The sequence below is a fragment of the Rhea pennata genome, chromosome 17, assembly GCF_028389875.1.
Source record: "Rhea pennata isolate bPtePen1 chromosome 17, bPtePen1.pri, whole genome shotgun sequence".
In the NCBI taxonomy this organism is placed as follows: Eukaryota; Metazoa; Chordata; class Aves; order Rheiformes; family Rheidae; genus Rhea; species Rhea pennata.
In genome coordinates, this window is record NC_084679.1 from 9,971,418 (window position 1) to 9,998,944 (window position 27,527).

Sequence of the window (27,527 nt, forward strand, 5' to 3'; positions counted from 1 at the left end):
AACAATTAAAAGCTTTTATTGTGATACCTCAAGTAGATACAATATAGTGAAACAACAAATGATGTACAGTATTGCTAGGACAAAACAGCAACACAGCCATGTCACCTGTAAAAGAAAGCATTGTAAAGAGTTTAAGAAACAATGAGGCACAACTCAATCGCTATTTATGACTCATGCTTAGGCCTTAAACAGTTTGTAACAGTCCTTTTAAAAGAAACCTCTGAAACATCTGTTCATTTCGCACTCCTGTAAGCCAACCAGCAGTATAAACACTTACTGCAAAAGGAAGTACAATAGTATCCAGAAAGTTTAACATGTGAGAGCTTCTCCCACTCATCTCCATTATCAAAGAAGGGAGATGTTAGAAGTTTGGTCTGTGACTCTCCAGGTATCCCTGTTCAGGCAGAACTGCTGCTGCAATCTGAGTGCTGAGAGGAGCATGCAGAAAAACCTTTAAAGGCATTATTTGGAGAGAAGCATGAGTCCAAACATGGTACATAGTCCTAATTAACTCACTAACTTGATACACCAATAATAAATATGGATGACCACTTGCTTATGGACATCTTGATAACTGTTTGTCAGCACTTTTGAACTTGTTATTTCTCCTCCCCTAGATCACTAAAACTGCAGGCACGCAAGGCACACTGCTCAGACTGGCAATTAAACTACACCTTCTTACTGGGAGCTTAAGACCAAGTTATAACAGGCTTCACTAATACAGTTCATCCTTTTATACCTTACAGTGAATGAGGAAAAAATTCATATGCTGGTCTTTTTTATTGGCAGATAAAGTTACTGAGGTTAGGCTGATGTGTCAGCAATCCCTCCCTAAATTCCGCAGCTACTTCTCAGTAAGTTTTGCAGCTCAACAAGATTTTTTTTTATAGATGGCAGCATTGCCTTTCATTACTCTAAAAACCTTTTTAAACTAATCAGCCAAAGAAATAATTCTAGTGTTTTGGAGGCACACTCAGTTCTGGAACACTTATGTTACAGCCACTATTTTGGACCTAGACAGAGAATAGGTCAGATTACAAAAGTCACATCAAGTTATGTTTAATTATTTCAGAACAGGCATGGCTTTAGAGGTTCACAGGAAAACCTTTCAATACATGTACATTTTTGCTAGCAAATTCCTATGCATCCCAATGAACATTTCTAAGCCAGCTCATAGTCAGTTCATTTGGTCCAAGAAAGAGCCAGCAAGAAACAAGGGTTCACAAAAGCTTTTGTTACAGTTGGTAAAAAACAAAATACAAAATAAATGTTAAGACCAACAATAAAAATAACCAGTACAAGTAACAAAAGTGCTCAAGTTGGAGGGGAAGTAAAAGTAAACTTGCCCAGAGCAAACACATACAAACTTTAAATATAATCTTTAATATATTACAAAAATTGGTTAGAGGGAAAATGCTTTAGTAAATTTTTTCAAGTAAGTTTTATTTTTCTTTCAAATGACTGCTGGAGGGTTCAGTGACCAGACTGACCTCTTCACATCAGCCAGCAGCCATTGCTATCTGGATTTTACTTTCACCAAAACCAGTAACAAGAATACTCTAAATCTTCACAAGGGAAGAATATAATTGATGCTGCCAAGCAACACAGGAAAAAAATTCACACTTTCTCAATAAAATGAGCCTAAAGAATTGTTACATGGCAGCATGTAATAGCAATTCTGTATTAGTTCTACTCCTTACTCCTCCTAAGCTTCCACTCTTAAAAGACCAATGAGAATATTGCTTTGTTTGGTTCTCTTAAAAGCCATAAATATCACATAAATCATTAATTCCTTATGCCAGTAGTCTGAAGTTCTGTGCGCTAAGCACTTGATGAAGTCCCAACCTTTGGCAAAGTTAATTAAGGTTTTGGTGAAAATGTCCAGTTTGAAATATAAATAATGCACTGAAAAAAGAGGTTGAATTACTAAATAAGAATCAGAGTGTTACAGGCAGCATTAACTTACAAGATAGCCAAAACCACAACCGTATAGAGAAAAATCTTTAATGTTTTACATACTCAAATTATTTTCAACTCTCTATTGAAAAGCAGCTATTACTTTTGTCTTCAGTCCAGTGTACTGCTTCAACAAGTCTGTAGCCAGGAAATACGGGAAGCCCAAAGATGCACCTATTTCCTATAAGCCTGTTTAAGTATTAACATGACAACTGAACTTTGAAGCCAACACAAACTTTTTGCTGATAGTACTGTTAGTGCTTTCCTTGTTGGCAACACATTACTACAAAGGAAAATAAAATCCCAAAGATTCCAGGTCAAGAGACAGGCAACACCAAAGCTCATCCTGCATCAATGACATTGTTAAAAAGGAGACTTTGAAGCCTGATCTTACTTGTAAGCATAAAGTAGTAACATGTAAGCCACAAAATCTAAACTGAACACAACTGTACCACATCAGGTCTTTGGACTGAAACCCAACAGCTTTAACTACTTCTCTAACTTTTAGATTTTTATTTCACAGACATAGATCATGACTTCTTGAACGCAGTTTAGCCAGCCTGCACCACAGATGAACGCTTCCACTGGCAGAACTCCCTCCCTCCCTCTCCACAAGGACTGGAAAGCTGGTTTTAAAGATCTGTATTGCCCCTACCCACTGGCATAATTTTAAATGTATGACAAAATTTCTAAAGTGCAGTAGAGTTCAGAAAGCCTAGAGATTCCCATAAGCATAACAGCAGCAGCAACAGCACCAATAACTAAGCTTCACAGGTGCCATATTAGAATTGTTATTGAAAGAGAATGATTTTTGTATTGCAAGGCTTCCTCAGTATTTAGTTATAGTACTTATGTAGTGTTAAAGGTTTTTCACAAGCATTTGTCCTCAAGCATTCAAAGGATTAAAATACAAAAGGTCTTCAAAGACTGTTCAATTTGGAAATAAATTTAGCAAATTTATGCAGAGATTTTCTTGCCTAGAATGTGCGCACACCATTACTAATAGTTAATATTGTGCAACTTCTTAGAAGTTTCTCTCCTTAGTCATTCCAGTTAAGAAACACTGGGGGAGTTCCATATAACTTTAATATAAAAATGCACTTGGGGGTGATTTAGCCAGCAAACCAAGAAACCCCCTCCCCCCTTATGTTTTAAAAACTACCTTGCTTTTCTATTTTATGAAAAAATTAATCAAACTTCTCTGCTCTTTTTACCTCTCCTTTTTTCCTACAGATACTATATTAATTTTCATCTCATAGGCTCTGGCTATTTCCCAAAAAAATAAACATTTTTGTTCAAATATAGCAAAACCAGAATACTTAGTTTTCTTGATATCAACCTCTTTGTCCAGTGCATTAGGGCCATATAGCTACATGGAACCAGCCATAAAGCTTTACTGATGCACAAGTCTGTTACTGGCAACGGTACAGTACCAAAAATTAAATACACTGACTAATTTTTTTCTCCAAAATAGAAGATGCATATAGTTCTGTGCCACTTGATCTTGCAAGCTATATTTTTTCTTTTTATAGATTTCTTCCTTATCCAGCAAACTCCTTGGGTAATCTTTTGGTCTTAACTGAAGGTATTCTACAGCATTATCGATTTTAAAAAAAATCCATCTAAGATATTTCATTAAAATACCAAGCCATTGGCATATCCCTTCCTAACAAAAACTTAATCTGCTCATTTCAGCCAGTGCAATTGAAGTGTTTTTAAAGTGAGCACTGTACCTTTAACCAACTCACCTACATGATGTACGCAGGTTGTAGTACACTCAAATTTAAAAAAAGAAATGAATAATTACAATACTGCATCCCTTTCACTGCCAAATACATCAGAAATTGCTACATATAAAAAAGCACCCCATCCCATACATTCTTTAGGACTGCTCAGATATAGAACTTCTACAGGATTGGAGTGTAGATGTTTAGGCAAGAAGCATGCACAGCAGAAGGTAGCATTAAAGGCATAGGTCAGAGATAGATGCTAACCAGTAAAATTTGTTTTCAATTAGTGAACTGTTTCTCTAGAGTTTGAGAGAGTTTAGAAAAAAGGTCATCCAAAATGTTCCAAAACAACCATTCACACAATAATACACATACAAAAAGAGGGAACTTACACAAGGAGAAAAGGCAAATATGGCCTGAAACAGCCACTTACACTACACTACTCGTTTGTGAGGTTTCAGAGTTCAGTGATATTCTCAGGGCCACTTTAGCCAAGATCTTCCTTTACTTTGCATTAGTCTTTATAAAGCATGTTCCACAGAATATTGTCCAAACTGAACGAAAAAGATTGATTCACTCCCAGCCATTGTCTTTTATCATGTGGGCAAGTTCAATGATAAATTTTCCTTCTTTATATTTCTGACTGCTCTCAAAAGCATGTTCCTGTAAAGAAAAAAATATTAAATAAATTGGGGAAATTAAGTATTTTAAATATTGAATTTACATTAAAAAAGCTAGACACTGGCATCTATGTTTTTTGAAGCTGTTGGGAGCTGTGCACACTTATTTTTCCCTCCTGCGTGAATTGAGCTTTCTGGATACATGGTTTTTATCTTTTGCATTATACAGTCCACAATATCAAATATAAAAGTTATATATGCATTATTATATTCAGTGTACTTAAGTATTTTATAACTACCCTAGCCAGTCTTTAAAGCAACCAACAACATACTTATGCTAAAGTGAGGTTATATTTCTCTGGAAAATAATCAACTTAGCACTTCTCTTCTGATTCTGGGTTTATATATCAGGCTGTTTATACACCACGAAATACAGATTTGCTAAGACAGATCTTTTCTGGAGAAATTCTGACTTTGGCTGAATTTCTCACCCTTCCTTTGTATTTATTTCAACAGATCTTAACTGTGCATCAGAGTCACAACATGATGCCAGTTCTTAGCAAACAACCAAAATACTCAGTATCTTTATCCCCCCTGTTCTATTACTACTAAAAACACAGATTTCAGAATATAATCAGATTAAAAATACAAAGCCAGTCTTGCATGGTGTAAGTAGGGTTGACAAGCCATGGTAGGATCTTGAACCCTCAAAACAACCAGTTTCTTCTATTCTGTGACTTGACAGAGAACACCTGTCTTACCACCTGTCCCGTACTAAATGAACGAAAAACTTCCTCCTTTGGCTGCTTTACAATTTCTTTCAGAGATCTGTCTAAACAAATACAGTTCCTCTGACATCCTGATAGAAGAATCCATGGTAATCTCATACCAAGTCATATACCACAAGAAATGGGCCAGCAAGTCCCAGAGGGAGATATAAGAATAGTAGATCTTTTCTAGCTGTTGCTAGCCTGTTGCACATGAGGTCACAACAAATGTCAAAACAATGAGTGCTTCAGGGCACGCAGCAGAAAAGGGGCTTTTTTAATGCTGTCTCCTACGCTGCACTTAATTCAGGGTTTTGCTTGAGACAAAACAGCCCAGAAAGTTTACTGCCTTTTGTACTGAAAGTGAAATACTACAAGATACTTATTTAACCTCTTACACAGAAGTAAACAGAAACAAAACCACTTGTAACTTCAATTCCTCACTTTCTTCAAAGTGTTTCACCATTGCACTAATGAAGGTTTTTGCTATCAAAACAGGAAACATTCCAGTTAACATCCTGTATTGGTTATACTGAATCAGGGGGTAGGGGGAAGCACGTAGAGGAAGAAGAGATTTAAGGAGGAAAAAAATTCTCACATCTAGAATCAGCACATCTACTGCATGGCACATCTTGCTTTAGATCTTTCCACGTTTATCACTTTTTTTAAATCAAAAAACAAGAAATACAGCATTTAGAGTCTCCTTATTCCCCAAAATAAAGAAGCAAGGGAAACTTTCTTGAAAGCTCTCCTCTACATTTAGAGGGAATGTATTAGGCCTCCTTCTTTCTAGGAGATCTGAAAGTGTGCTGAATCAGTGAAAACCCTATATATAACCCTATCCAGAATCTAACACTTCAAAGTATCAGACCTGCAACAGTGGTATAGACAACTTCTGAAACCCCAGAATCAAATTCACATTAGTTGTAAGCAGGAAGAAGTGCTTAGTACCATTCATCATAACTTGCATTTTTGGTATACGAACCAACTTGCAAAACCAAACCCCTCCAGACAGTTTTTTCCATTCAGTTCAATATATGTTGTTGATAATATTCCAAGAAGTACTGTAGAAGTAGTATTAGATAGCTGTAGCAGTACATATAGCTCATGCTGGCTTTACTCTTCTCTATACAAAATTGTATCTGCTTCAGTATTCCAGCAGATTTAGTGGAAGTAAAACTATACCACTACTCACTGACTGATAGATGGAAAAGCACTAGACTTAACATCAACGAAACTACCAGTAACACTTAGCCTATTTAGATAGCTGTGTTTCAACACATGAACACTAATCAAGTTAGTTATATTCCTTACATATTTCCATCCAAGAGTGGTTTTACAGTTTTCACAATAGATATCTGCTACAGCATGTAAACCTGTCAGAAGGACTCTCTCCTCTGCTGGACCACAGCCCACATTTACCCTGAAAAAAAAAATGATTTTACATTTACCACAGGAATGCGTTCTTTCATGTCATCTACTTTTCTTCTAGAGGATAAGAACTAATTAAAAAATTGTACATGTACATAAATATATATATAAAACATAAGAATTATACATCTGCCTTATTCAACACTTCAAATAATAGCTTCTATTCTTGCACTGAATAGAAAAGAAACTGAAGAAAAAGTTTGATTGCTGATTTTCAAGTGATTGGTCTACATTACTCTGTTAGTGAGGCTAACTCACTCCCATGAAGCAGGACGTGTTAAATATTTAAACTTTCAGAGAACAAAACACTACACAATAACTGGATACCTCTTCAGTTTCAGGCTTTTTTCAAAAAGAAAAAAAAATGTGACCTCTAGAATAGAGGTCTGTACCAATATATCAGCACCAGCTTAACTTAGAACCAACTGCAAAACAGCAGCAAGGAAAAAGCCTCAACAAATAGCAAATTTAAAAACAAACTATGCTATGAAATAGTGTCAAAATACTTTTTCCTGGCTAAAAGCCTGTATAGAAGAGATCAGACAAGACTAAACAAAGTTTGCAGACAGCGTTACACAACAAAGTTTTGCCATTTTTGCTCTTCTATTACCAGATTCTTAGTACTTAACAACTGTACTAGAAGTCCCAAGTCTCCACTAGGCAACTCCATATAAAAGGAATTTCAAGGATTTGCAGTCAAATCCTTTATAGTTCTTGCTCCATTATCCTGGTCTATAACGGACCAAGAAACCAACTTAACACAAACCGGTTAAAAAAACAAAAGTGTAAATCCACATATCAGCAACTTAAAATACAACCGCTAGCAAACTCAGAGCCTTATATGGCACATGCCTAAAAAGGCAAGTATTAGGCTTGATTAGATCAGACACCTTTTGCCTCCAGTAGGTTTGCAATACTCAAGGTTATTTAAGAAGTGCTAATTATAATGTAACATTAGCCTGTAAAGGTATCCATCTCACTGAAAATTTCTCCTTTAGACTACAAAAGTTGTTTAAAGCAAATTTAGAGTCATGCAGTGTACTTTGATTTCTAGAATATATCAGAACGGCAACACCTGCTCAAGACAGCGTTACCTATACAACAGGAATTTTACAGTAATATCCTGTCCAAAACTTTAAGTTGTTAATATAATTGCTTAAAAGATAATCTGTTGTGTGTAGGGTATTTAAAATCAAGTCAGTGGCTTTTTAATAACTACTGCTGCCAAGTGAAGAAGTAGCTTAGAAGAACAAGGTAGAGTACAGCTACTGATTCCTACCATTTTCCATTTATGAAGCATACAAAAAAAAATATACTCTGTAGGTAGTGTGCATAACTAATAATGTATTTACACAGAATTAAAGAAATACTTACACAGAATTAAAGAGGTAGGCTCGTCCCTGGCTTCCCTGAAAGGACTGCATGAAAAAAGAGTACTTGTTAAAAAAAGTTCCAGAAGGGTATGTTATTAAGCATATAAACTTAATACAAACAACAAGTTTCAGCTGAACTACTAGAAATTATATATTATTCATAGGAAGGCCTCATCAGCATTAGTTTTCACCAAGTTATATTTTAGCAACTATTTTAAGTTGTCAAATACTCTTGCTCAAAATAACCAACATCCATAATGCAAACATTTTCCCCCCCTCTCAAAGATATCAGCTCTCATTTTCCTAGGACAACTGTCATACTAGTTAAAATAATCTGCTCTTACAATCAGCTCAAAGGAGTTGTTTCTAACTTTTCCTCTCCCCCCTGTACCACAAAGATAATTTATTTCAGTTTCATTGCATTATTTGAGGTAAAAGCCTCAACATTCTGGACTGAGCAAAAATCCCAGCTCTCTACTCAGGGAACCTTTCTGATCAATTTACAAGCTCAGCTTGACTTTAATAGAATGACTGTTACCATCAAGTGCCTAAGCAGAGCCATGTTTTCCCATCTCTCACATTCTTGCTAGATTACGGACAAAGGAAGACTGACTTTATTGGCTGCATCTAAATGTTTTAGACTACAGCAGTAGCACAGTCTTGAAGTAAGAGCCCTAATCAACCTCCACTCACCACAGGTTGCTTTGGTTTGCAGAGTAGCTTTAGTGCATGTGAACTACATCTTTGTTCCTCCTATATCAAACTAAACCAAAGTTCTTCTACTGTGCACACTAGGAACTCCAAATGCTAATGAAGTCACAGGGGCTGTGACTAGTCCTTCAAGACAGCCTTGAGCCACAAACACACTGGCAATATTTGTGGTCAGACTAGATCCAGGTCTAGGGTAAAACACTCAAAAGGCATTAATACATCCACTGCTTTGATCTATTGACTTTTTCCTTCTGTATCAAGTTACTTGCTATTTTTGACATGGCCATTATTTGCCATTCAAACCAGACCACATTTAAGTGCACCTGTTCTTTCATCTCCCTGCAGTACTGGACCTACAAAGACCTCTGAACTCCTTCTTGCTATTTCAGTTTCCCTGAATCACAGAATGGGTAAGGTTGGAAGGGACCTCTGGAGATCATCTAGTCCAAGCAGGGCCACCCAAAGCATGTCAGACAGGGTTGCATCCAGGCAGGTTTTGAATCTCTCCAGAGAAGACGACCCCACAGCCTCTCTGGGCTAACCTCGTTTCAAAGAGCACTAATCATTTTCTCCATACTGAAGAGAAAATGCAATTGTTTCAAGAATCCCTGAAGTTCTAGTATTTAAGATCAAAGATCAACTTTTCTTAAATATACATTAGATCAACATGGAATGTTTTTGGTGAAAAAAATCTTACCTGGAATATTTTTGAATGGTTTTTAGTAACATTAGGCATGGAACCACAGGCAGAAGTACCCTCTCACAATGGGTTTTCTGACATATGTTTGGATTTATATAATCTAAAGTCACTTGGCACCAAAATCAGTGTTTTGTCAGTCTAATGATTAGCAACATAACACCCATATAACTGTCGTATATACTTAATTAGAACAGTTTGCAAAAAAAAGCTGTCAAAGAGAAATATGACTATAAATTAACACTTTGTTTGGTTCTAACTGATTATATACCGCAGAGAATGTTAAAAGAAGAACTATAGACTAATGACTATAGACTACTGTAAGCACCACAAGTGGCAGAGGAGTTGCCTACAGCCTTTAGCTACTCAAAATCTCACATTAAGATGACAGCTTCTACCTAACAGCTTATTACTACTTTAGCTTCTTTCTATTGCCCATTTAAGACGATTAAGATTTTGCTCACAGAACATTTCTCCATCTACAGCAAAGACAAAAGGTACATTCTCCATTATCCAGCATTACAAGTCTTACTCTTCACAAAGCAAGGAAGAGGATAAGTTACGCAGTACAGTGAAAGCTAAGACTTAGGCTACTACTGACACTGAAATAAAAGATCCAGTTCAGTACCATCTTGACAGCTATGCCAGGATGTAACCCCTATACCTTCCTCAGCCTGCCTGAACAAGATCCACAAATTCAGTTCTGCTGAGATGCTTAAAAACACTTCACAACACTAGGAGAATGATACAGAAACTAGTCTGTAGTTTCTGCAGAATAAGAGGTGCTTTCTAAGTTAGAGTCTTCACATCAGTCAAGACAAAAACAGAACACCTGAAGAACTGTTTGTACATACTTAAAGATATTAGTTAATAAGTTCCCAGCTTTAATCAGCTTCAAATGACAAATTTAGACAAAAATTTTCAAATTTAGACAACTACAGCTGTCTAACTCCACCCTTCCCCCCCCCACAAAAGCAGAAGAAACACTTTAAAGATCCTTTTATTCATGAAATGCTAGATTTCAGTGCCATATATGTGAAACAGAAAACCTTCCAAAGCATTCTATAACTATTTGTTGTCTAAAATTCTTACACTAAACAACTTGCAAGCCATTTTTTAAAATCTTATTTTAAAAGCTTTATTTTGCAAATTATGATTCACAAATTAAGTTGCACTAAGAAATTCACTCCCCTGTTAAACTAACCACATGCTTCATCTCTTATAGCACAGTAACTAGTTCCTTCATTTATAGGCCATTGATAAATGTAACTGCATGTAAGTTGATTTTTGTCCAGTCCTACACAATCACATCATAAAAGTTGTTTCAATGCAAATTTTTCCTCAAAGATGAAAGCATACTCAATATTCCATGTGAAGTCTCACAAAACTTTGACCATAAGCATCACTAGTTCCTTCTATTGGACATAGATCCTCTGATGATTGCTAGGATGGCATTTGCCTTTTTCCATGGACATATCAGAGATATTACTTCTATTACTTCGCAGAATCAGTAGGGTTGGAAGGGACCTCTGGAGATCTATTCCAACTCCCCTGCTCAAGCAGGCTCACGCACAGCATGTTAGACAGGGTTGCATCCAGGCAGGTTTTGAATATCTCCAGAGAAGGAGACTCCACAACCTCTCTGGGCAACCTGTTCCAGTGCCATCCACTCTCACAGTGCAGAAATTCCCCCACGGTCAGGCGGAACTTCCTGTGGTTCAATTCTTGCCTATTGCCTCTTGTCCTGTGGACAACTGAAAAGAGTTTGTCCCCATCCCCTTGACACTCTCCCTTCATGTACTTATATCCATTGATACAATCTCCTCTCAGTCTTCTCTTTCCCCAGGCTAAACAGGCCCAGCTCTCGCAGCTGTTCCTCAGAGGGCAGATGCTCCAGTCCTCTGATCATCTTTGTAGCCCTATCCTGGACTCCCTCCAGCAGCTCCACATCTCTTGTGCTGGGTTGTCCAGAACTGGACACAGTACTCAAGATGTGGCCTCACCAGGGCTGACCTCCCTTGGCCTGCTGGCACTCTTCCCAATGCACCCCAGGATGCCATCGGCCTTCTTGGCCACAAGGGCACATTGCTGGCTCATGGTCAACTTGTCATCCACCAGCACTCCCAGGTCCTTCTCTGCAGAGCTGCTTTCCAGAAGGTCAGCCCCCAGCTTGTACTGGTGCCTAGGGTTATTCTTCCCTAGGTGCAGGACTCTGCACTTGCCCTTGTTGAGCCTCATAAGGTTTTTTTCTCTGGAAAATCCACATCTTTATGCAGTTCTATAGGCAGCAGATCTACAAAGATCCATAAGTTTCTTGTTCCAGCGCATTTGAATGTCTAGAATGTCTGACAGTGTAGGTAAAATAGTTTAAGTGTGCACTTAGGAACTATACTGTAACAGGCCCACTGTAACAATAGTTTGGTATTAACTGATATTTTAAAATCATCTGACAAAATTAATATATTTTATAGTAAAAAAGCTTTAAATGTTTCACTTAAACACTAGTACATACCTGCAGAATTAGATATGCACTATACTTCCAAGTTATGCAATCATTTCCTAAAACAGCAGGATTAGCTTTTTTCAACCAAGGAGAAAAGGAAGTATCAGTTAAGCAGAACATATCATATATTTACTGCCTTAGGTATGTCTTAAGAACATGGGTGGGGGGAAGATACTAAAAAGCTTAGTGTAATTATTCCCCACAGATGGGATGCATTAGAGATAGAATGGGTGACTACAGAGCATGCTCCACACTTAATGCCTCTCATACCTTTAGTAAAAGCCAGAATGGCATTAACAGTACCATACCTAAGCATAACTTGCAAGCTATTCATTACAATGAAAAGTAATTTTACAGAACAATGAGAGTCTATGGTTTATTTTCATTTGCTAATTTCCTTTACAAATTAAGGTCAATAAACTTGAATTAATATTCTGAAAAAAACTCAATTCAAAGAAATATGACTCAGTAATACTTTTAAACAACAGTATTAAGGGCAATATCTTACATTTAAATTAGAAACAAATCCAAGCACTCTGATGTCTGAAATTTATCATCTGAATAAGATGCATTAAAGACAGTAAAGATCTCTTGGCACTTCAAGATTAGCAAAATGAATTCAAAAAACTAAATTAAACATAAGAAACAGCCAATGAAATTTATCAGAAAAAAATATATCCTATCTGTTATTGCTCAAGATCTTTTGCAAGCCACTAGATCCCACTCCTTCTCTCTAGCAGAGAACTAGAGACAGTGTTGTTCAGTTGCTTGTTAAGCAAGTTCTAGATGATTCCAAGACAAATCAATATCAAAAGACATTGAAAATACATTTTCATTCATTTTCTACTGATTTTAATCAAAGTCATAACATTCAGTATGTAGAGAGCAACCCTAAAAAAAAAAATCCTAAAAACTGCATGTCTGCAGGTTTAGCAAATGATATTTCCAGAAGTGAAGACTTTGTCAGGCAGTTATCTTGAGTTATACAGCATCTTGAATGCATTTCAAAAATAATTATGTCAAAACACCCAAAGAACAGAACCTTCCTGTGCACTCTCCAGCTCCTCTAGGCTCTCAAATCTTTTACTGGATACTTTCCAAAGATTATTTCTCTTCCAGAAACTAGAATCTTTCCTGACAGAAAAGAGAAAAAGAAAACAGAAACAACCCCAAAACTAGGAGCTTATTAGAACAAAAAAAAATCAGAACACTTAGAAAATGACAGATTTCCAAGTTTTCTAGTAAGGGACAAAGATGGCCTTCAAACACACAGCAGGCCCAGCTATCTGTCCAAGTATTCTTTATACCCCTAGATTACCCAATTGGATCAAGCTAAAAACAGCACATTTAACAACAAAAGCCCATGAAAAAATTTTGAATCCGTCAGTTAAACAATAGACAACAAAAGCAGACTTGCTAAATAAGGCTAAAATTGTTCTGGCATCTATTTAAGCCAGAGACTTATTCTTCTCATCAACAATAGGAACAAGTGTACTAAATGCCTTGGAGAATTAAATTTAATCACCAAGACTGCTGTTTTATCCACAAGGTGTAAGGGCTTCCCTGGGAAGTCAATGACAGTTATAATACACCCTGCAGCAGAGCTTGTTCCTGAAATTATTTACACACCTAGTCTTGCTTGTGGCTTACATACACCTTTTTCCTCTGGTCACATAGGCTTTGCAATGAATGATACAGAAGAAAGCGACAGTATTTACACAGATGTCTACACATAATCCAGATTTTCTTCCATCCCTAGCATTAAGGCACACTGTAAGATGATTCAATAGTCATTGAATCAAGCAGATCCACCTTCAGCAACAGAGCATTATCTATTGCAATATATCCCTTGTCTTCTACGGTTTCTATTCAGTTTTCACAATTTATGGGATCTAGTCTAAGTTTCTGCAAAATTAATGGAAATCAGCTTGTATAACATTCTTTTGCTTCCCCTTAAGATTTCTAATGGTTTCAAAAAGAATGAAGGATTCTCATACTCCAAGAATTAAATGAACCAGTTCAGAAAAAAAATAGCTTGTGCTTTCACATCCATCACCAGTTAATTCAGTATAGTACATTAATTTCAGCAGTAGATTAAATTAATGTGTTTGATTAAACAGATCAGGACTACAGCTAGATGAAAAGCCAGAGATACCCAGTCAGTTGTGTGACTGCTCACTCAGCAGAAATGAGTTAGAACCTATGTTCTTAAAGCAACACTTTGCTAGTTATCATTGCACATTCTCTACCATTTCTGATCAAATCAGAAGAAACCTTTTAAAATTAAGCTTAAAAGACTTGTTTCAGAATTACTTTAAGAGCCACATACATGCACTGTTTTGTACAGGCCCCATAAGTGGCAACCTCCCCCAAACTTTGAAGAGTCTTGTAGAACTATATATGCACACCCTTAGTAACATGATTCAAGAAAAACTGATTTGCTGCTTTGAAAGAGAAAGCTGCAGGTTCTTCTCTACTCTTCAGAATCCCAAGTACCAGAGACTACAGTGAATGTTAAACATTGCAAGGAATACAGTAAAGTCTTTGCTAAAGAAGCAAGGGATCCAGCACTTGTCTGCTAACACCACAAGTCACCAGCATTTAATAGGTATTTAAACATCACCTCAGTATTCCACTTATTTAAATTAAACAGTTGTCTACACTGCTATTCTCTATTACTACATAATCCTTCAAATCAGTGTTTTCCTAAGAAGGCACAAGTTATAGTGACTACTGATCACACATGTGCATCATGTATACTGCATGAGCTGTTCATGTACATCTTTGCTGTTGACCACCTCCCAGTTCAGGACTCCTACTCCCTTTCCCAAGTGTCCCCAGACACAATACCCAAGGTTATAGCAGAAAAATACCTAGTTAACATATCCTCTACTGATCATTAGCATCCAAGTAGGTTTCAGCACTAAGCAGCATGTTCAGTCCTTTCGTTGTTGCAAAAGCTCCCACAAAACTATGCATGAAAGTGACTTTACTTGTACCAGCACCACATTTCATAATGCCCAAGTAGCCTGCATTCTTATTTTTAAGCCACTTCTAAGATTCTTGGTTGTCATTTTATCATGAGCATAACAAAATTTACAGTTAGGGAAAGAGCTTAGTGATTAATTCTAGAGGCAAGAAAGAATATCATGCTGTTCACACAGAAAAGAAATAAAATGAGAAGGCAAATCATGTGTGCTGCCATCCTTGACAGACAATTGGCATCAATGGTTCTCAAAAGCAGAAGAGTTGCAATTTATATTGAAGTCTAGTAGATTAAAGTCCCAAATCAGAGGAGAGACTGACAAAAGAATGTAGCACTCTTTGCTTTTCTTTTTAAGAGAAACATCACCTATTTCATTGTACAAATTTACATTTTGAAGTTGAATAATATTAGTGTCAAATGTAACAAATGTTTATGCCTGAAAATGCATTAGAAAGTTATTTGTAGCTGCTTTAATTTGAGGATATACAATGTATTTAAGCTCTTTTTCCAGCCAGGCAAAAAAGAAAGCCCTGTATCTGGGACACACACACACACACACCCCGCCCCAAACACACAAATGTATCTAATACCATGTCCCTTGTTTCTGCTGAAAATTATTTGTACAGCAAGGGGTTCTGGAGTGAGTTTCTGTAGCAGGTAGCTGAAAACAAACTAAAAGACTTTGTAGTCAGAAGTTACACTTAGCATCTACCAGAGCTTCAGTTTTAAACTACGCCCTAATGGTGGAGGCAGGGAGGAGAAATAAAACTGAGCAGTCTGAGTCTCTGCTCCATCAATAAAACCAAGATGGCACAGGAACTATGCAGCACAGTATAGAAAAGTGACACTTGACATACCCCAACTGCACCAAGATCAGATCAGGGGATTTAAAGTAATTGTTTTTGAAGAATTTTAGATTATATACAGTCAACTTGCTACACTTCAAACAATTTCAGGTATTTTTGCTGCAGCATATGATAACTACACTTCAGAGCTAGTTAATATGAAGCATCTACCTTACTAACTTACCTTCACTTCTACCTTGTAACATGATGTGGATTAATAAAGCACTTACTGGATGACATACTGCAAAAGGCTACTTAAAGAAGTTTGTGAAAAAAGTTCACATGAGAAGACAGTTCTGAGTTATGTTCATCTGCTAGTACCATTGCAATTTTAACAGCAATTTCTACACATACAGGCTGTCTAGGATACTAGGTAAGCTTTTAGTTTCTAAGTTAGCAAGTATTTTTATTTAAAATAAAGGAACACTTACTTACTCCCATCTTCTCCTCATAAGGAAAAGCAGTGTTTGTTGTTAATTTTGATCTTTAAACTTCTCCAATGTAGGAATACAAAGTTTAAGTATATTTTTAAGCCTGTATTTCAAAAACAAGTGCATCAGACATGCAATTTTACAGATGTACAAAAAGAGATACCTCACATTTAAGTGTATTTCTCAATCTCACACAGATTTGCCGGATCTGTCAAGTAAGCACATGGTCAACTGGCAAACACAGCAACGCTCTTTATCTTGCTTCGTAGCAAGTCCTCAGTGGAAATCACAGGAGCCAGGATTAAAGCAGAAAGCCTTTCCCAATAGCATTACAACTCACTTGAAAATAAATATTGAAATTTACTAGAAGCTTTAAGGGAGTTTTTCATGCATTCTATAGCCTCTCAAGTATCTGGATTTTTAAAAATAAAAGTAACTTAAAATGGATTTTAGAGTTGTAATATGAACATGTACTTCTCAAAATATACTCAAAAGATCCCTCTAACCAAGACTTGAGACCTTGGAGTATGCTGGCCCTTGCAGGAAGTATAGCAGTTCAGTGGTACAGCACAAAGTCTAGGTCAACAGAAAGAGTTGCATAATAAAGTATGTGTGCATAGGCTATTTTCTTGATAAGTTTATAAAACTTAAGAAAAGCCACTAGCAAAAATTTCTTGTATTCTTTCTGTATGCAGGATTAATTCCTACAACTCAAAGTTTGGGAAGAAAAGTGTAATTCCTCCCACTAGTTTTAAGCCCAAAACACATAGCAAATAAAGCTGTGATTCCTTGTAATTTATAATCACATGATGTCAGAAAGGTCCCTAATACTGAAATTTTTAGATTAAAATGAAAACAAATGAAACTCAAATGCATTCATGTTACTGTCTGAAAGCTGCTCTCATTTTTGATTAAATTAAGAAATACAAACAGTCACTATAAAGAAAGTGAGAAGCATTTTTAGTTTAATACAATTAAGACTTCCCTCTTAATTTCCTCACATCATTTTATATGTAGCCAGTAAAGTGTTTTGCATTTAATGAGTTAGTTTCCAATTCCATGCAGTAAGAGTACTTCATACAAAAACTAAATTGAAGGAAAGAATTATTTAGGGGAAGGGAGCAAAAGGAAGAACAGAAGAAAGTAAGCAAGCTATAAGATACCTGTAAGTAATAGAGCCGAAAAATGACCGAAACAGTAAATTTAGTGACTAAAAAGTGCTTCAAGATCTAAATAAATATCAGAAAGATCAGTAACGCAAGAAAGATTGTAGGCGTGGGGGGGGGGGGGAAGGAAGAGAAGAAACATACATTGTTCCTGATAACCTTCTGGAGGATAAGTGAGCAGGTATGTTTTCTCCTTGTCCAAGAAAAACCCGAACTTAAAACAGCAGCAGCTTTATCTGTAGCATTCAGGAGAATTACCTCAGTACTGCTGCTGAAGACAAGCAAGCAGAAGTAACAGGCAGTGATAAAGGCAGTCATAGAAGGGGTTTAGCACTAACATTTTTATTCAGCAAAATAAGTTTACAGAAAGCACTTTCAGAGATAAGAAAGTGAAATGGTTGAAGTGTTTTCTCCAAGACATGATTAAGAGCAAATCCATTAGGAACTTGTTTTGAAACAAAGAATGAAACAGTGAAGTATTTATCCCAAGCTTCAAGTTTCCTACATATTTCATACATCACAAATCTTGGTTTCTTCCAGTAACAGGTAAGAACAGGCCTAGCCTGTTTCAAGGATCCACACTTCCGCTAAGTAAGTTTCGATAGTCCAGCTATTCTGAACATCTCACACTAAACATTTACTTTTGCTGTAAAATCCTTCAAAGAACGCGTTGACAGACTTCACAATACCAGCAGGGCTTTCTGGAAACAGCTTTGTGACCTTCAGTCAAACAAGCTCAAGAGTAATCTTTACCTAGAATAACCATTACCAGAATGATTTCCCCACTTTAAGCTCCATATTTGCTTCAGACAGTTTTCCTTAGCAGAATTCCGAGATATGACATCTCTCACATTACCTACCTACCTGGCAATAGATGGAGGTTGCAAAAACTGAGAATATTAGATCAGCCTTTATATGGCACATTCAGGAGTTCCAAGAAGATATCCATTCCTTAGTATACAATACCTATAACCCAAGAATGAATCCAGAGAAGATGCTCTGCAACATATGCATCAGATCTGCAACCTTTATCTACTGGAAGCACCAATACAGTGACAACCATTTTGGTTAAGATGATAATTCATAAGGTCTCTAAACAAACCACTTGCCTTGGAGATCAATTCATCATGATTGGCTAGATGGGCTCTGCAGTGGATACAGCTGTAGGTTCGATGACAGTTCGGCAGGTAAGCCTGGAACGTTTTTGACTTTGTCATTTTCACCATCTCTGCTGCTGGCTCCTCACTCAGCTCAGGGCTGGCACTTGAAGAATTACAACTTTGCTGAACACGCTGACAAAAGAAACACTGGAAAATGCAAGCAAAAGCCGTTGTTGTTCCGGAGTGTGTGTGGCACTTTCCACACAGACGACAGAAGAGAAACAGTCACAACCTGTAGGTGAACAGAACAGTGAACAGAAAGTTAACAGTTTTACAGCAAAGCCGGGATTAACTTGTTATTCAACTGTTTTAGACACAAAAGTGTTATTTACAGCACAGATACTGGGCTATACTACAGTTACCTTGCTTCTATGAAGCTGCTTGTTTCTGTGTGAAACAGAACTTGAACCACGCAGTTCTCTATTAGAGAATTCAATAGAATCATTTCCAGTGAAGGAGATTCAAACAATTCCCCATAAAACAAATACATTCTATGTTCTAAGACATCCATACACAAAGTACTACGCTGGAAAGAACTGCTTAGTAGTTACAGCAGAAAGGCAGTGCATTAGTTAGTTCTCTTTGAAATTCCACTGGTCAGTTGCAACATGGCAGGTAGCAAGGCATCTCAGGAAACATTTTGACCAACAATAACCAAATACAGATACTCACACCTCAGTTTTCAGTAAAAGATCTTGTTATATCGTATTTGTCTTCAAGTCAAAACAACAAGTAAGATGCTGCTACACAACTGAAGGGGGGGGAGAGAAGGGATATCCTGATCTTTGAAGCTCAGCAGAATTACACCTTTCAGCAAAGGCTTTTTAACTAATGTCCTGGTCAGAGCTAATTAGATTTCTTTACCAAAATAGTCTTAATGATTGCTACCCTGATCAGTCAGGCAATAAAAAGGTAAATCCTATGCAAAGAATATACAGTTGCGTTCTTAATCTTCAGAGCACCTTTAAGAGATACTACGTGTATAAACAAAAACAGCCAAACCTTCCAGCTAATGTTAGAAAACTAATCCTTCAAAGTTCACCTGAACTGACTGAAAATTACATAGATTCTCAGTATTCATAGTAAATATCTACTGATTTGTTAAAGGCCACCAGTTACCATGCTACATGCGTCAAGCTAATGAGCAATCCAAACGTGAACACTGCAGCCACTTATGTCATCAGCTATCAGATGACTGAGAGTAGGTCAGTAGCACAAGCACTGAAATGAGAGCCAATATAAAAGAATTTACAGCATCCCAATCCAGCTATTAAAGCGAGCAGGGAAAACACTTATCACAGTTGTAAACTGTATACAGTGCAGCAGTAAACTCCTTTCTAGCAATAGGATACAAGTAATTCAGAGAACAGAATGAAAGCCACAATTTAAAAATTAGTTGTTTCTCATCAACAGTCACTGTGCTTCAAAAGAAGCCTTGAGAAAGTTCTGTACAGCCTGCCTAATGTAAGGGACAAATGCACAAAATTTGAAAATGGGTTTTTGAATCTTCAGTCCATGGTAACAGCAGGGAGAAAACATTAGAAACTACTAAGAACTTACTACAAGAGTTTTCTAAAATGGAATTTTAAAGGCAGTGATGAGCCACATAAGACACATGGCTGAATATATATAGTCCTAAAGCAGACTGCAAGGGGAACAACTTGCAAAAACCCAGTCATTTTTGACTTGCCTCTCACAGCACATATCCACAAGACAGTGAAAAGGAACACAGATCTGTATTAATATACTTGAAATATTAACCCAGTTAGCATGGCCAGCAGAACTCAATGACTAAGCATAACATATTGTGGAGGCAGGAGACAGAAGACATGAAAGCGCCCAAGCTTGGAAGTTAAACATGAGATTCCCCTTTAAATCCCTTCCTTTAATCCTCACATTAGAAACAGATCCTATTTCGGGTTGAAAGCTTCAAGTCCAATAAAAACCTCACATCCAGATTTCAGCTAGATTTAAAAACATCACACAAGTCAAAAAAAATCAGGGTTTCAAAACAAAAGATATCATGACTTTGGGTCAGACCCTTTATAATTGAAACAACAAAACAGTTTGTGAAAGTCTGGCAAGTTAAAAGTAAAAGGAAAACGTTCAAGGTATTCTGAGATGTCCTTCTTAATCCACTTTAAAAGTCACATTGGTCTTTTACAGACTTAATATATTGACTTCAACTACAGGAGTTGGAACAGAACCTTCCACAGCTCTTGACAAAACTGTATTTGGTTTTCCTTTGCTCAAGGAGAGGGAGACGCTAAGCATTTGTTATATGTTGTAGTGAACAAAATACACACAACTTATTTCTTCATGACGTTAAAAGTCAAGCTTCAAAACATAACACATCTTAAGCGTGCAATGAGAGCTCTAGTAAAGCTGAGTAAGTCTAATTTCACCTCTGTCTGACAGTCAAACAGTAGCAGTTTCTGTAGTTCCTTGTTGGGGCCCTGTGTCTGGGCCCTGGCTATCTTGCAGGATTATAAAGAGCTGAAGTAAGCAACAAACTGCTCAAAGAAGGAATTCTTTTGAAGACAAAAGGCTAAAGAAGAAAAGATAAGCAGATGCCTGTAATCACTGACAGGATATGCATCCAGAAAGGGAGTTAACACAACAGATAAGCAAGCGCCTGTGATCACTCACAAGGGGAGTCAACACAACAGCCAATTAGAAACTGAGCAGATGCGCTTGGACAATATTAGACAACCAATAGAAATGCTTTGCGAGGCGTGTTGATACATGAGCTTGTTAGAAAAGATATATAAATTAGGTAGACAAAGGAATAAAGTTGGATTGAACTTGCATCACATTGATGTGTGTGTGTTCCTTCCCGTGCTTGCCAAGGATGGGCTGCGGCATCTGGTGACCCCGACGTGATCCTCAGAGATCAACTGGGGTAGTAGTGGAGCCGTAAGCGGGCAAGGATCCTGCATAGCCAGCGACAGTAGCTGGGCGCCCGAAGAAAGGCGGATTGTGGCCACGACTGACCGGTGAGTCAGGGAAGCAGGATGGGATTCGCTGCATCAGCGATAGAACAAGCAACACTAGAGAGCCTGTTGAAATTGGCTCAGAAAACGGACACCCAGATAACGAAATCAGACTTAACTGATCTGTTACTGTGGTGCCGAAGAAAGGGGCTTATAGCAGAAGCCCTGCAAGTATACAAGCTGGAAGTATGGGAACGAGTCGGAAAGGAACTGTGGGAGAGCGTGCAAGTGGGATCTAAGGAGGCGCGGTCGTTAGCAAAGATTTACCGACCGGTCCGACTGATGCTGGAACAGTTGCACGGAGAAGCGGCTGTTGCTGCTGCCATTCGCAGCGCCGTACAAAGTACTGACGAGGAGCAGGAGGGCTTGGGAGACTCAGAATGGACAGCTGTGAGTGGCTCGGGACCTCGGTATGAGAGGGTGCCTGACAATTATAACCTCAAGTGTCCCCTGCATGCCTGTCCTGTTTCCGTAGCCGAGAAGGAGGCTTGGGGGGGAGTAGACGATGATTTGCCACCCTGGGAAGGGGAGGACCGTCCGGTGTGTACCGCTCCCCCGGCGAACATGGACATTGATCCAGTAAAGGTCCCGCTGCCGGATGATGAGCCAGCGGACCAAGAGCAGCTGAGAGAGATTTGTCAAGAACTCCGCGGCCAAGCCGACAAGATGACTGCCTTATTGGACCAGATGAAACACCTCGATCAGGGATCGGGACGAAGGGACATAAAGGCAGCATATAAAGCTGCCCATAACTCAATTGTAGAAGGGGCTGAGAACATTGAGAGACAGATCGACAAATTTGAGTCGGGTTTGGCGGTCGGTTGTGGGGCGGGTCGCGGGACAAAAGGGATAAATCCGGACAGGGTGTTGTCATGGTTGCAATCGGTGGTGCATGGCAAGGAGAGGGAACTGTTCGGCTCTGTGGGGAAGGAAGGCAAAGATGAGGCAGTGCCGCCTCATGACCTGAATTTTAACCCTGTTACGCGTTACAAGGGCCTTATAGAGAATGCTAAGTTGGAGGGAGAGTTTCTGTTCACTCCTACGGCCATGCCAGTTATATAAAGAGTGGACGGACCAACATGGGAACCAATAGATAAATAATGATAATAATAATAATAATAATTATATATAAAAATATATTTATAATTATAATATTATAATTGTGATTATAAATATATTTATAATTTATAATAATAATATATAAATAAATATAAAAATAAATAAAAGGGATAGAGGAAAAGATAGCCGGCACTGAGGCTTATCGGTACCAAGAAAATTTGCCAGGGATAGAACTACGTGGATACCAGCCAAGTGGGTGCGGCCGTGGCTGACAAAGGAGAAAGCCGAAACAACAAATGCATTACAGGGTGCTGAAGCAAACCCAGAAGTGTTGCCTAAAGAAACATGAAGGCACAGTGGGTTTGGTGGTTGGGATTAACTGGCGTGATTCATGTGTGGTCATTAACGAATATTAATGAGAGAGAAAACATATGGGTAACCGTAGCTAATACAACAGGTCAGAAATCATTTTGCTTGAGCCTGCAGAGACCAGGAGATCCATTTCGAACTTGTTTAGTGGGAGTGCCGGTGTGGCAACCGGGAGAATTTCAAGGATTTATTGGAAATGTAACATGTCTAAACTTTACTACGGTCAACCAGACGCTGAAAACTCCGGGTTTGACTGATGCACAAAGAGATGGTGGGTGGCAGTGTGAGATTATAAAACAACTAAACTACACATTGCGGTCACCCCCAGAAGAATTAGATTTATTAGGATGCGTAAATGCCACAAATGGCACAAGAAACGGAGGATGGGTGCAATTTGAGCCCCTAAGTACAGAGCTTGACATGCCCAGTAAAACATGGGCGTCTGTCGAGTCGGGATTGAAAGCAGACAAAGTAATGGGACAAACATACTCCAAATGCAATCTAACTGATAAGCCAGCGCGGCGATTGCCGCCTGGAATCTTTTTGATCTGTGGAGATAGGGCATGGAACGGAGTACCAGCAGGACCGAAAGGGGGACCATGCTATTTGGGGAAACTAACATTATTTCACCCAAATGTGTCGACAGTGATACAGTGGGCAAATAGTCAAAGGAGTCGTCAGAAGAAAAGAGAATTGCATCAATTAGACTGTAGCGAAGTGGGAGACCCTAAATTTTGGAGTAGTCTGAGAACTCTTTTAACGAGCATGGTTTTTCCCGGGGCTACAGCAGCGCGTGCAATGACAACATTAAAGCAGTTAGCTTGTTGGACAAAAAATGAACTTAACATGACTTCTGACATTCTAGATCAATTATCTCAAGACGTAGCCAGCGTAAATCATGCAGTATTGCAAAATAGAGCAGCTATAGATTTTTTATTATTAGCGCATGGGCATGGGTGTGAGGAGTTTGAGGGAATGTGTTGTATGAATTTGTCTGATCATTCGGAATCGATCCATAAGAGAATAAAGGACCTAAAAGATGGGATGAGTAAACTGAGAGAGGAGAGTTGGGGCTTGGAAAGTTGGTTAAAATCGCTAGGTTTAAGCTCTTGGTTTGCTTCTCTCGTTCATCAATTTATGCTTATGGGATTGATTGTTCTGATGTTACTTGTATGTCTACCTTGTATATTGCAATGTCTGCAGCAATCCATGCAGAGGATAGCTGACTCTGTTTTTGAAAAAAGAGGGGGAGGTGTTGGGGCCCTGTGTCTGGGCCCTGGCTATCTTGCAGGATTATAAAGAGCTGAAGTAAGCAACAAACTGCTCAAAGAAGGAATTCTTTTGAAGACAAAAGGCTAAAGAAGAAAAGATAAGCAGATGCCTGTAATCACTGACAGGATATGCATCCAGAAAGGGAGTTAACACAACAGATAAGCAAGCGCCTGTGATCACTCACAAGGGGAGTCAACACAACAGCCAATTAGAAACTGAGCAGATGCGCTTGGACAATATTAGACAACCAATAGAAATGCTTTGCGAGGCGTGTTGATACATGAGCTTGTTAGAAAAGATATATAAATTAGGTAGACAAAGGAATAAAGTTGGATTGAACTTGCATCACATTGATGTGTGTGTGTTCCTTCCCGTGCTTGCCAAGGATGGGCTGCGGCAGTTCCTGTTCAGGATTCTGTGGAAAGCAGGGTATCTTTCAAGATGTGAGGCAACTACTTATTATTCATACTCAGACAATAGCATAGTTTGTGCTTTAGTCACATAAGTCACAGCTAGTTTTCCTGAAGATCTAGGGAATTCTAAAGAAATTGCATGATTAAAATGCAAGAAAAAGCATACAAGTTGCTCTCTAGCCATTTCTGAACTAGTGTCCAGATACTATTTTGGATGACTTGTATCTGTGCTTATTAATCTAGAAGAAACATGAACTTTTGGAAGCATTAATAACTGTATTCACTGTAGGCTGTAAACCACGAGAAGACCTGAACAAATCATTTTGGCTTTCTCGGAATGGTTTTAAAACCACATCATAAGCACTACATATTACTTCCCCCAACCATGCAGCCATAAAACAGATCAGCTTCAGGAGAACATTTGTTTTAAAAACATCTGATGTGGAAGTATTCTTATTTCCAATCAGGGAGCTATCGAACTGAAGAAAAAAAAAAAAAGCACGCACGCCGTCAGGATCAGGAAGACCTTCGGAGAGCGCATTTCCTCTCACGTTAGGAGGGCCAAATCAGCAGCCCAAGCTCCTTCTGAAGCAGACGAACAGCGGCGGGTTCCAGCCGGGCGCCCGCGGCCCGCCCCAGCCCGCCGGGGCCGCCCCGCGGCATGACGTCACGGGCGGCGCAGCCAATGGCGCGGCAGGGGCCGGCCCGCGCGGCTCCCGGATGTGTAAACAAACAGCGCGGGGAGCGTGGCGGGCAGGTGCGCGCGGCCCGCGCCGCCCTCCGCGGCGGCTCCGCGCGCCGCCGCCCGCGCCTCTTCCCAGCCTTTAAGCTGCTGCTTAAGGCAAGTAGGCAAGTCAGAGCTATTAGTAAGGTGAGTAAGTTTGCGTAACTCATTCCGTTGAATGAATGCGGTACTGAGCACCTGCTAAACAGGGCAGGTCCGCGAGGGGGTTTTCACACCGCTGCTGGTAAATCACCGTGCGATCCACATCAGCTGATGGAGAGAAAGCAAAAGCAAATAGACCAACCAGCCAAAACACAGCCTCTCATACGCCCTGGTTCCGGAAAAGGAAAAAAAAAAAAAAATCACAAGCAAGAGTCTTCGTCTAGGTCCAAAAAAGCTAAACAAGGACTACATACACGCTCTCAATAAGCGATGATTTGATTACTTCAGAAAAACAAAAGCTATTCTAATTGTGAGCCGAGCATACTGGAGCGTCATTTTCGCTTTAGATAACAGAAGTAACAGCAACAAAATGCAAAGAGCAAGCTACCGGCAAAGGCCGATCTTGGTCTCCCCACTGAAAGAGGCAGGCTGTTTAACACGCACTTAAGTGCTTTTCCGTGCGCCAGGGCACAGCGACGGCGGCGACGCTGTACCTTTCGCCGTACCTTTCGCCTCCCACTCGCAACAGTACCTGCAGGACAGCGGTTTGCTTTCACCAAACCGCCAGAAAGCAGCTGGGAAAAAGCCGTGCGCGACCGCCCAAATACAAACTCTTCTAGCTCCCTGGCTCCGTCCCCGGCAAAATCCAGGTAGGGATCCGCCACAGCGCTTCTCGGGCGCGCACACGGGCGCCGCGGGCGAACGGCGCCCCGGGCGCAAAGGGGAGGGAGAAGCGGGAACCCTTCGGTCTCCGTCTGGGCGAGCTCAGCCTCGCCCCCCCTCCCCAATTATGTAAACCACCACAATCCGCCCTGTAATAAGGAGGCTACAAGCAGGCAGGCAGGCAGCGCTGCCGTCATTTCCAGGCGCTATAAATAGAGCCAAAGCCCTCCTCCTGCCAGCAAAGTTGCCTTCGCGGCCCCCCGCGCTAGGCACGCAGGAAACCGCGGCACCCCGCCGACCGGGGGCGCCCCCCCCCCGAAGCCGCACTCCTCCCGGCTTCCCCCAATTCCTCCCCCCCCCCCCCCAAAAAAAAGGAAAAACAACAACAAAGAAAAACAAAACAGAGGGAGAAGGGCCGGCTCCCTGCGGGCGCTGGGTACTCACCGCCGCGCCGCGCCAGCTCCGCTCCGCAGCCCGGACTCCGTGCAGTGGCGCAGCCCCGGGCCCCTCTCCCGCGGGGGGCAAGGGCGGGGGGGGGGGGGGGAGAGGAAATAAGTCTTCACACGGCCACCAGCGCGAGAGGGACGGTGCTCGGGGAGGGGGCTAGCAGCACCAGCCGCTCATCCGCAGGCCGGGACCGGCCCCGCGTGTGTGCGCGTTCGCATTCAACGAAGGGGCAGCGAAAAAAAAACAATAAAAGGGGGCGGGGGGGCGGCTTGCTTCGCCTCGAAAATGCCTTCTTGGCGGCGGCAGCCAGTCAGCCGCGGGTCATAAGCGGAGCCGGGGACTGGGCGCGTATCTCCTCCCCTCAGGGCCGAGAGGCGGCCGAGGCATCCTGCTGCGCTGCGCCGCTCCGCGCCCGCCGCCGCCTTTGTTTTGTTTTCCTGGGGCTCGCTGGCTGCGGCGGCCGTTAAACCTGCTCCGAGCGTCGGCGGCAGCCAATCACCGCGCGCGCGCGCGCCCTGGCGCCCGCCCCGCCCCCTCGGCCCCGCCCCCTCGGGGCGGGCGAAGGGGTGGCGGCGGTTGCGGAGGGCGCGCGCGGCGTTCTGTGCCCCCCCCTCCCCCCGCCTTTGTGAAGGAGGAGCGCGGGGGCGGAGCGCGCGCACGCTGCTTTGTCCCTCCCCCCCCCCCCCCCCCCCAACCGTTCTCCGCGGACCGTTGCGCGGGGAGCGGGCGCGCGGCCTCAGGCTCGTGCAGGCTTCCCCTCCCCCCCCCCCCCCCCCGGCCCGGGCGCGCGGCGCCTCTGCCCTCACAGCGGCGAGGCGAGAAGCGACGCTCGCCCGCGCCGCCTCCGCTCGGGCACGGCGGGGGGAGCCGGGCGGGGGCGAGGAAGCCCCGCCGGAGCCAGTTCTCGGTGAAGAAAACTCTCACAAGGCAGGAGGGGAAACAAAGCGTACGCGAGGTAAACTCTGCGGCCGCAGCAGCCGAGAGCGTTTAGACACGTTTCTCGCTGATGGTTTCAGCCCTGGGTATTTTCAGAGTGGTTTTAAAGTGAA

The 27,527-nt window shown here is 40.6% G+C and overlaps 1 protein-coding gene across 2 annotated transcripts; it reads right to left on the minus strand.

The window, feature by feature from the left end:
* YPEL1 (yippee like 1) lies at positions 1 to 26,927 on the minus strand. 2 transcript variants are annotated; one of them, XM_062590160.1, is made up of 5 exons: positions 26,476 to 26,927; positions 18,326 to 18,608; positions 7,879 to 7,922; positions 6,388 to 6,496; positions 1 to 4,349 (listed from the first exon to the last, which is right to left on the minus strand). In XM_062590160.1, exons 2-5 carry the CDS (start codon positions 18,440 to 18,442, stop codon positions 4,260 to 4,262), a joined length of 360 nt encoding a protein of 119 aa, XP_062446144.1. In that variant the 5' UTR covers positions 18,443 to 18,608; positions 26,476 to 26,927; the 3' UTR covers positions 1 to 4,259. The 2 variants fall into 2 exon arrangements, with proteins under 2 accessions (XP_062446144.1, XP_062446145.1); XM_062590161.1 differs by lacking the exon at positions 26,476 to 26,927 and adding an exon at positions 25,875 to 25,895.
* Between the last annotated feature and the right edge of the window lie 600 nt (positions 26,928 to 27,527).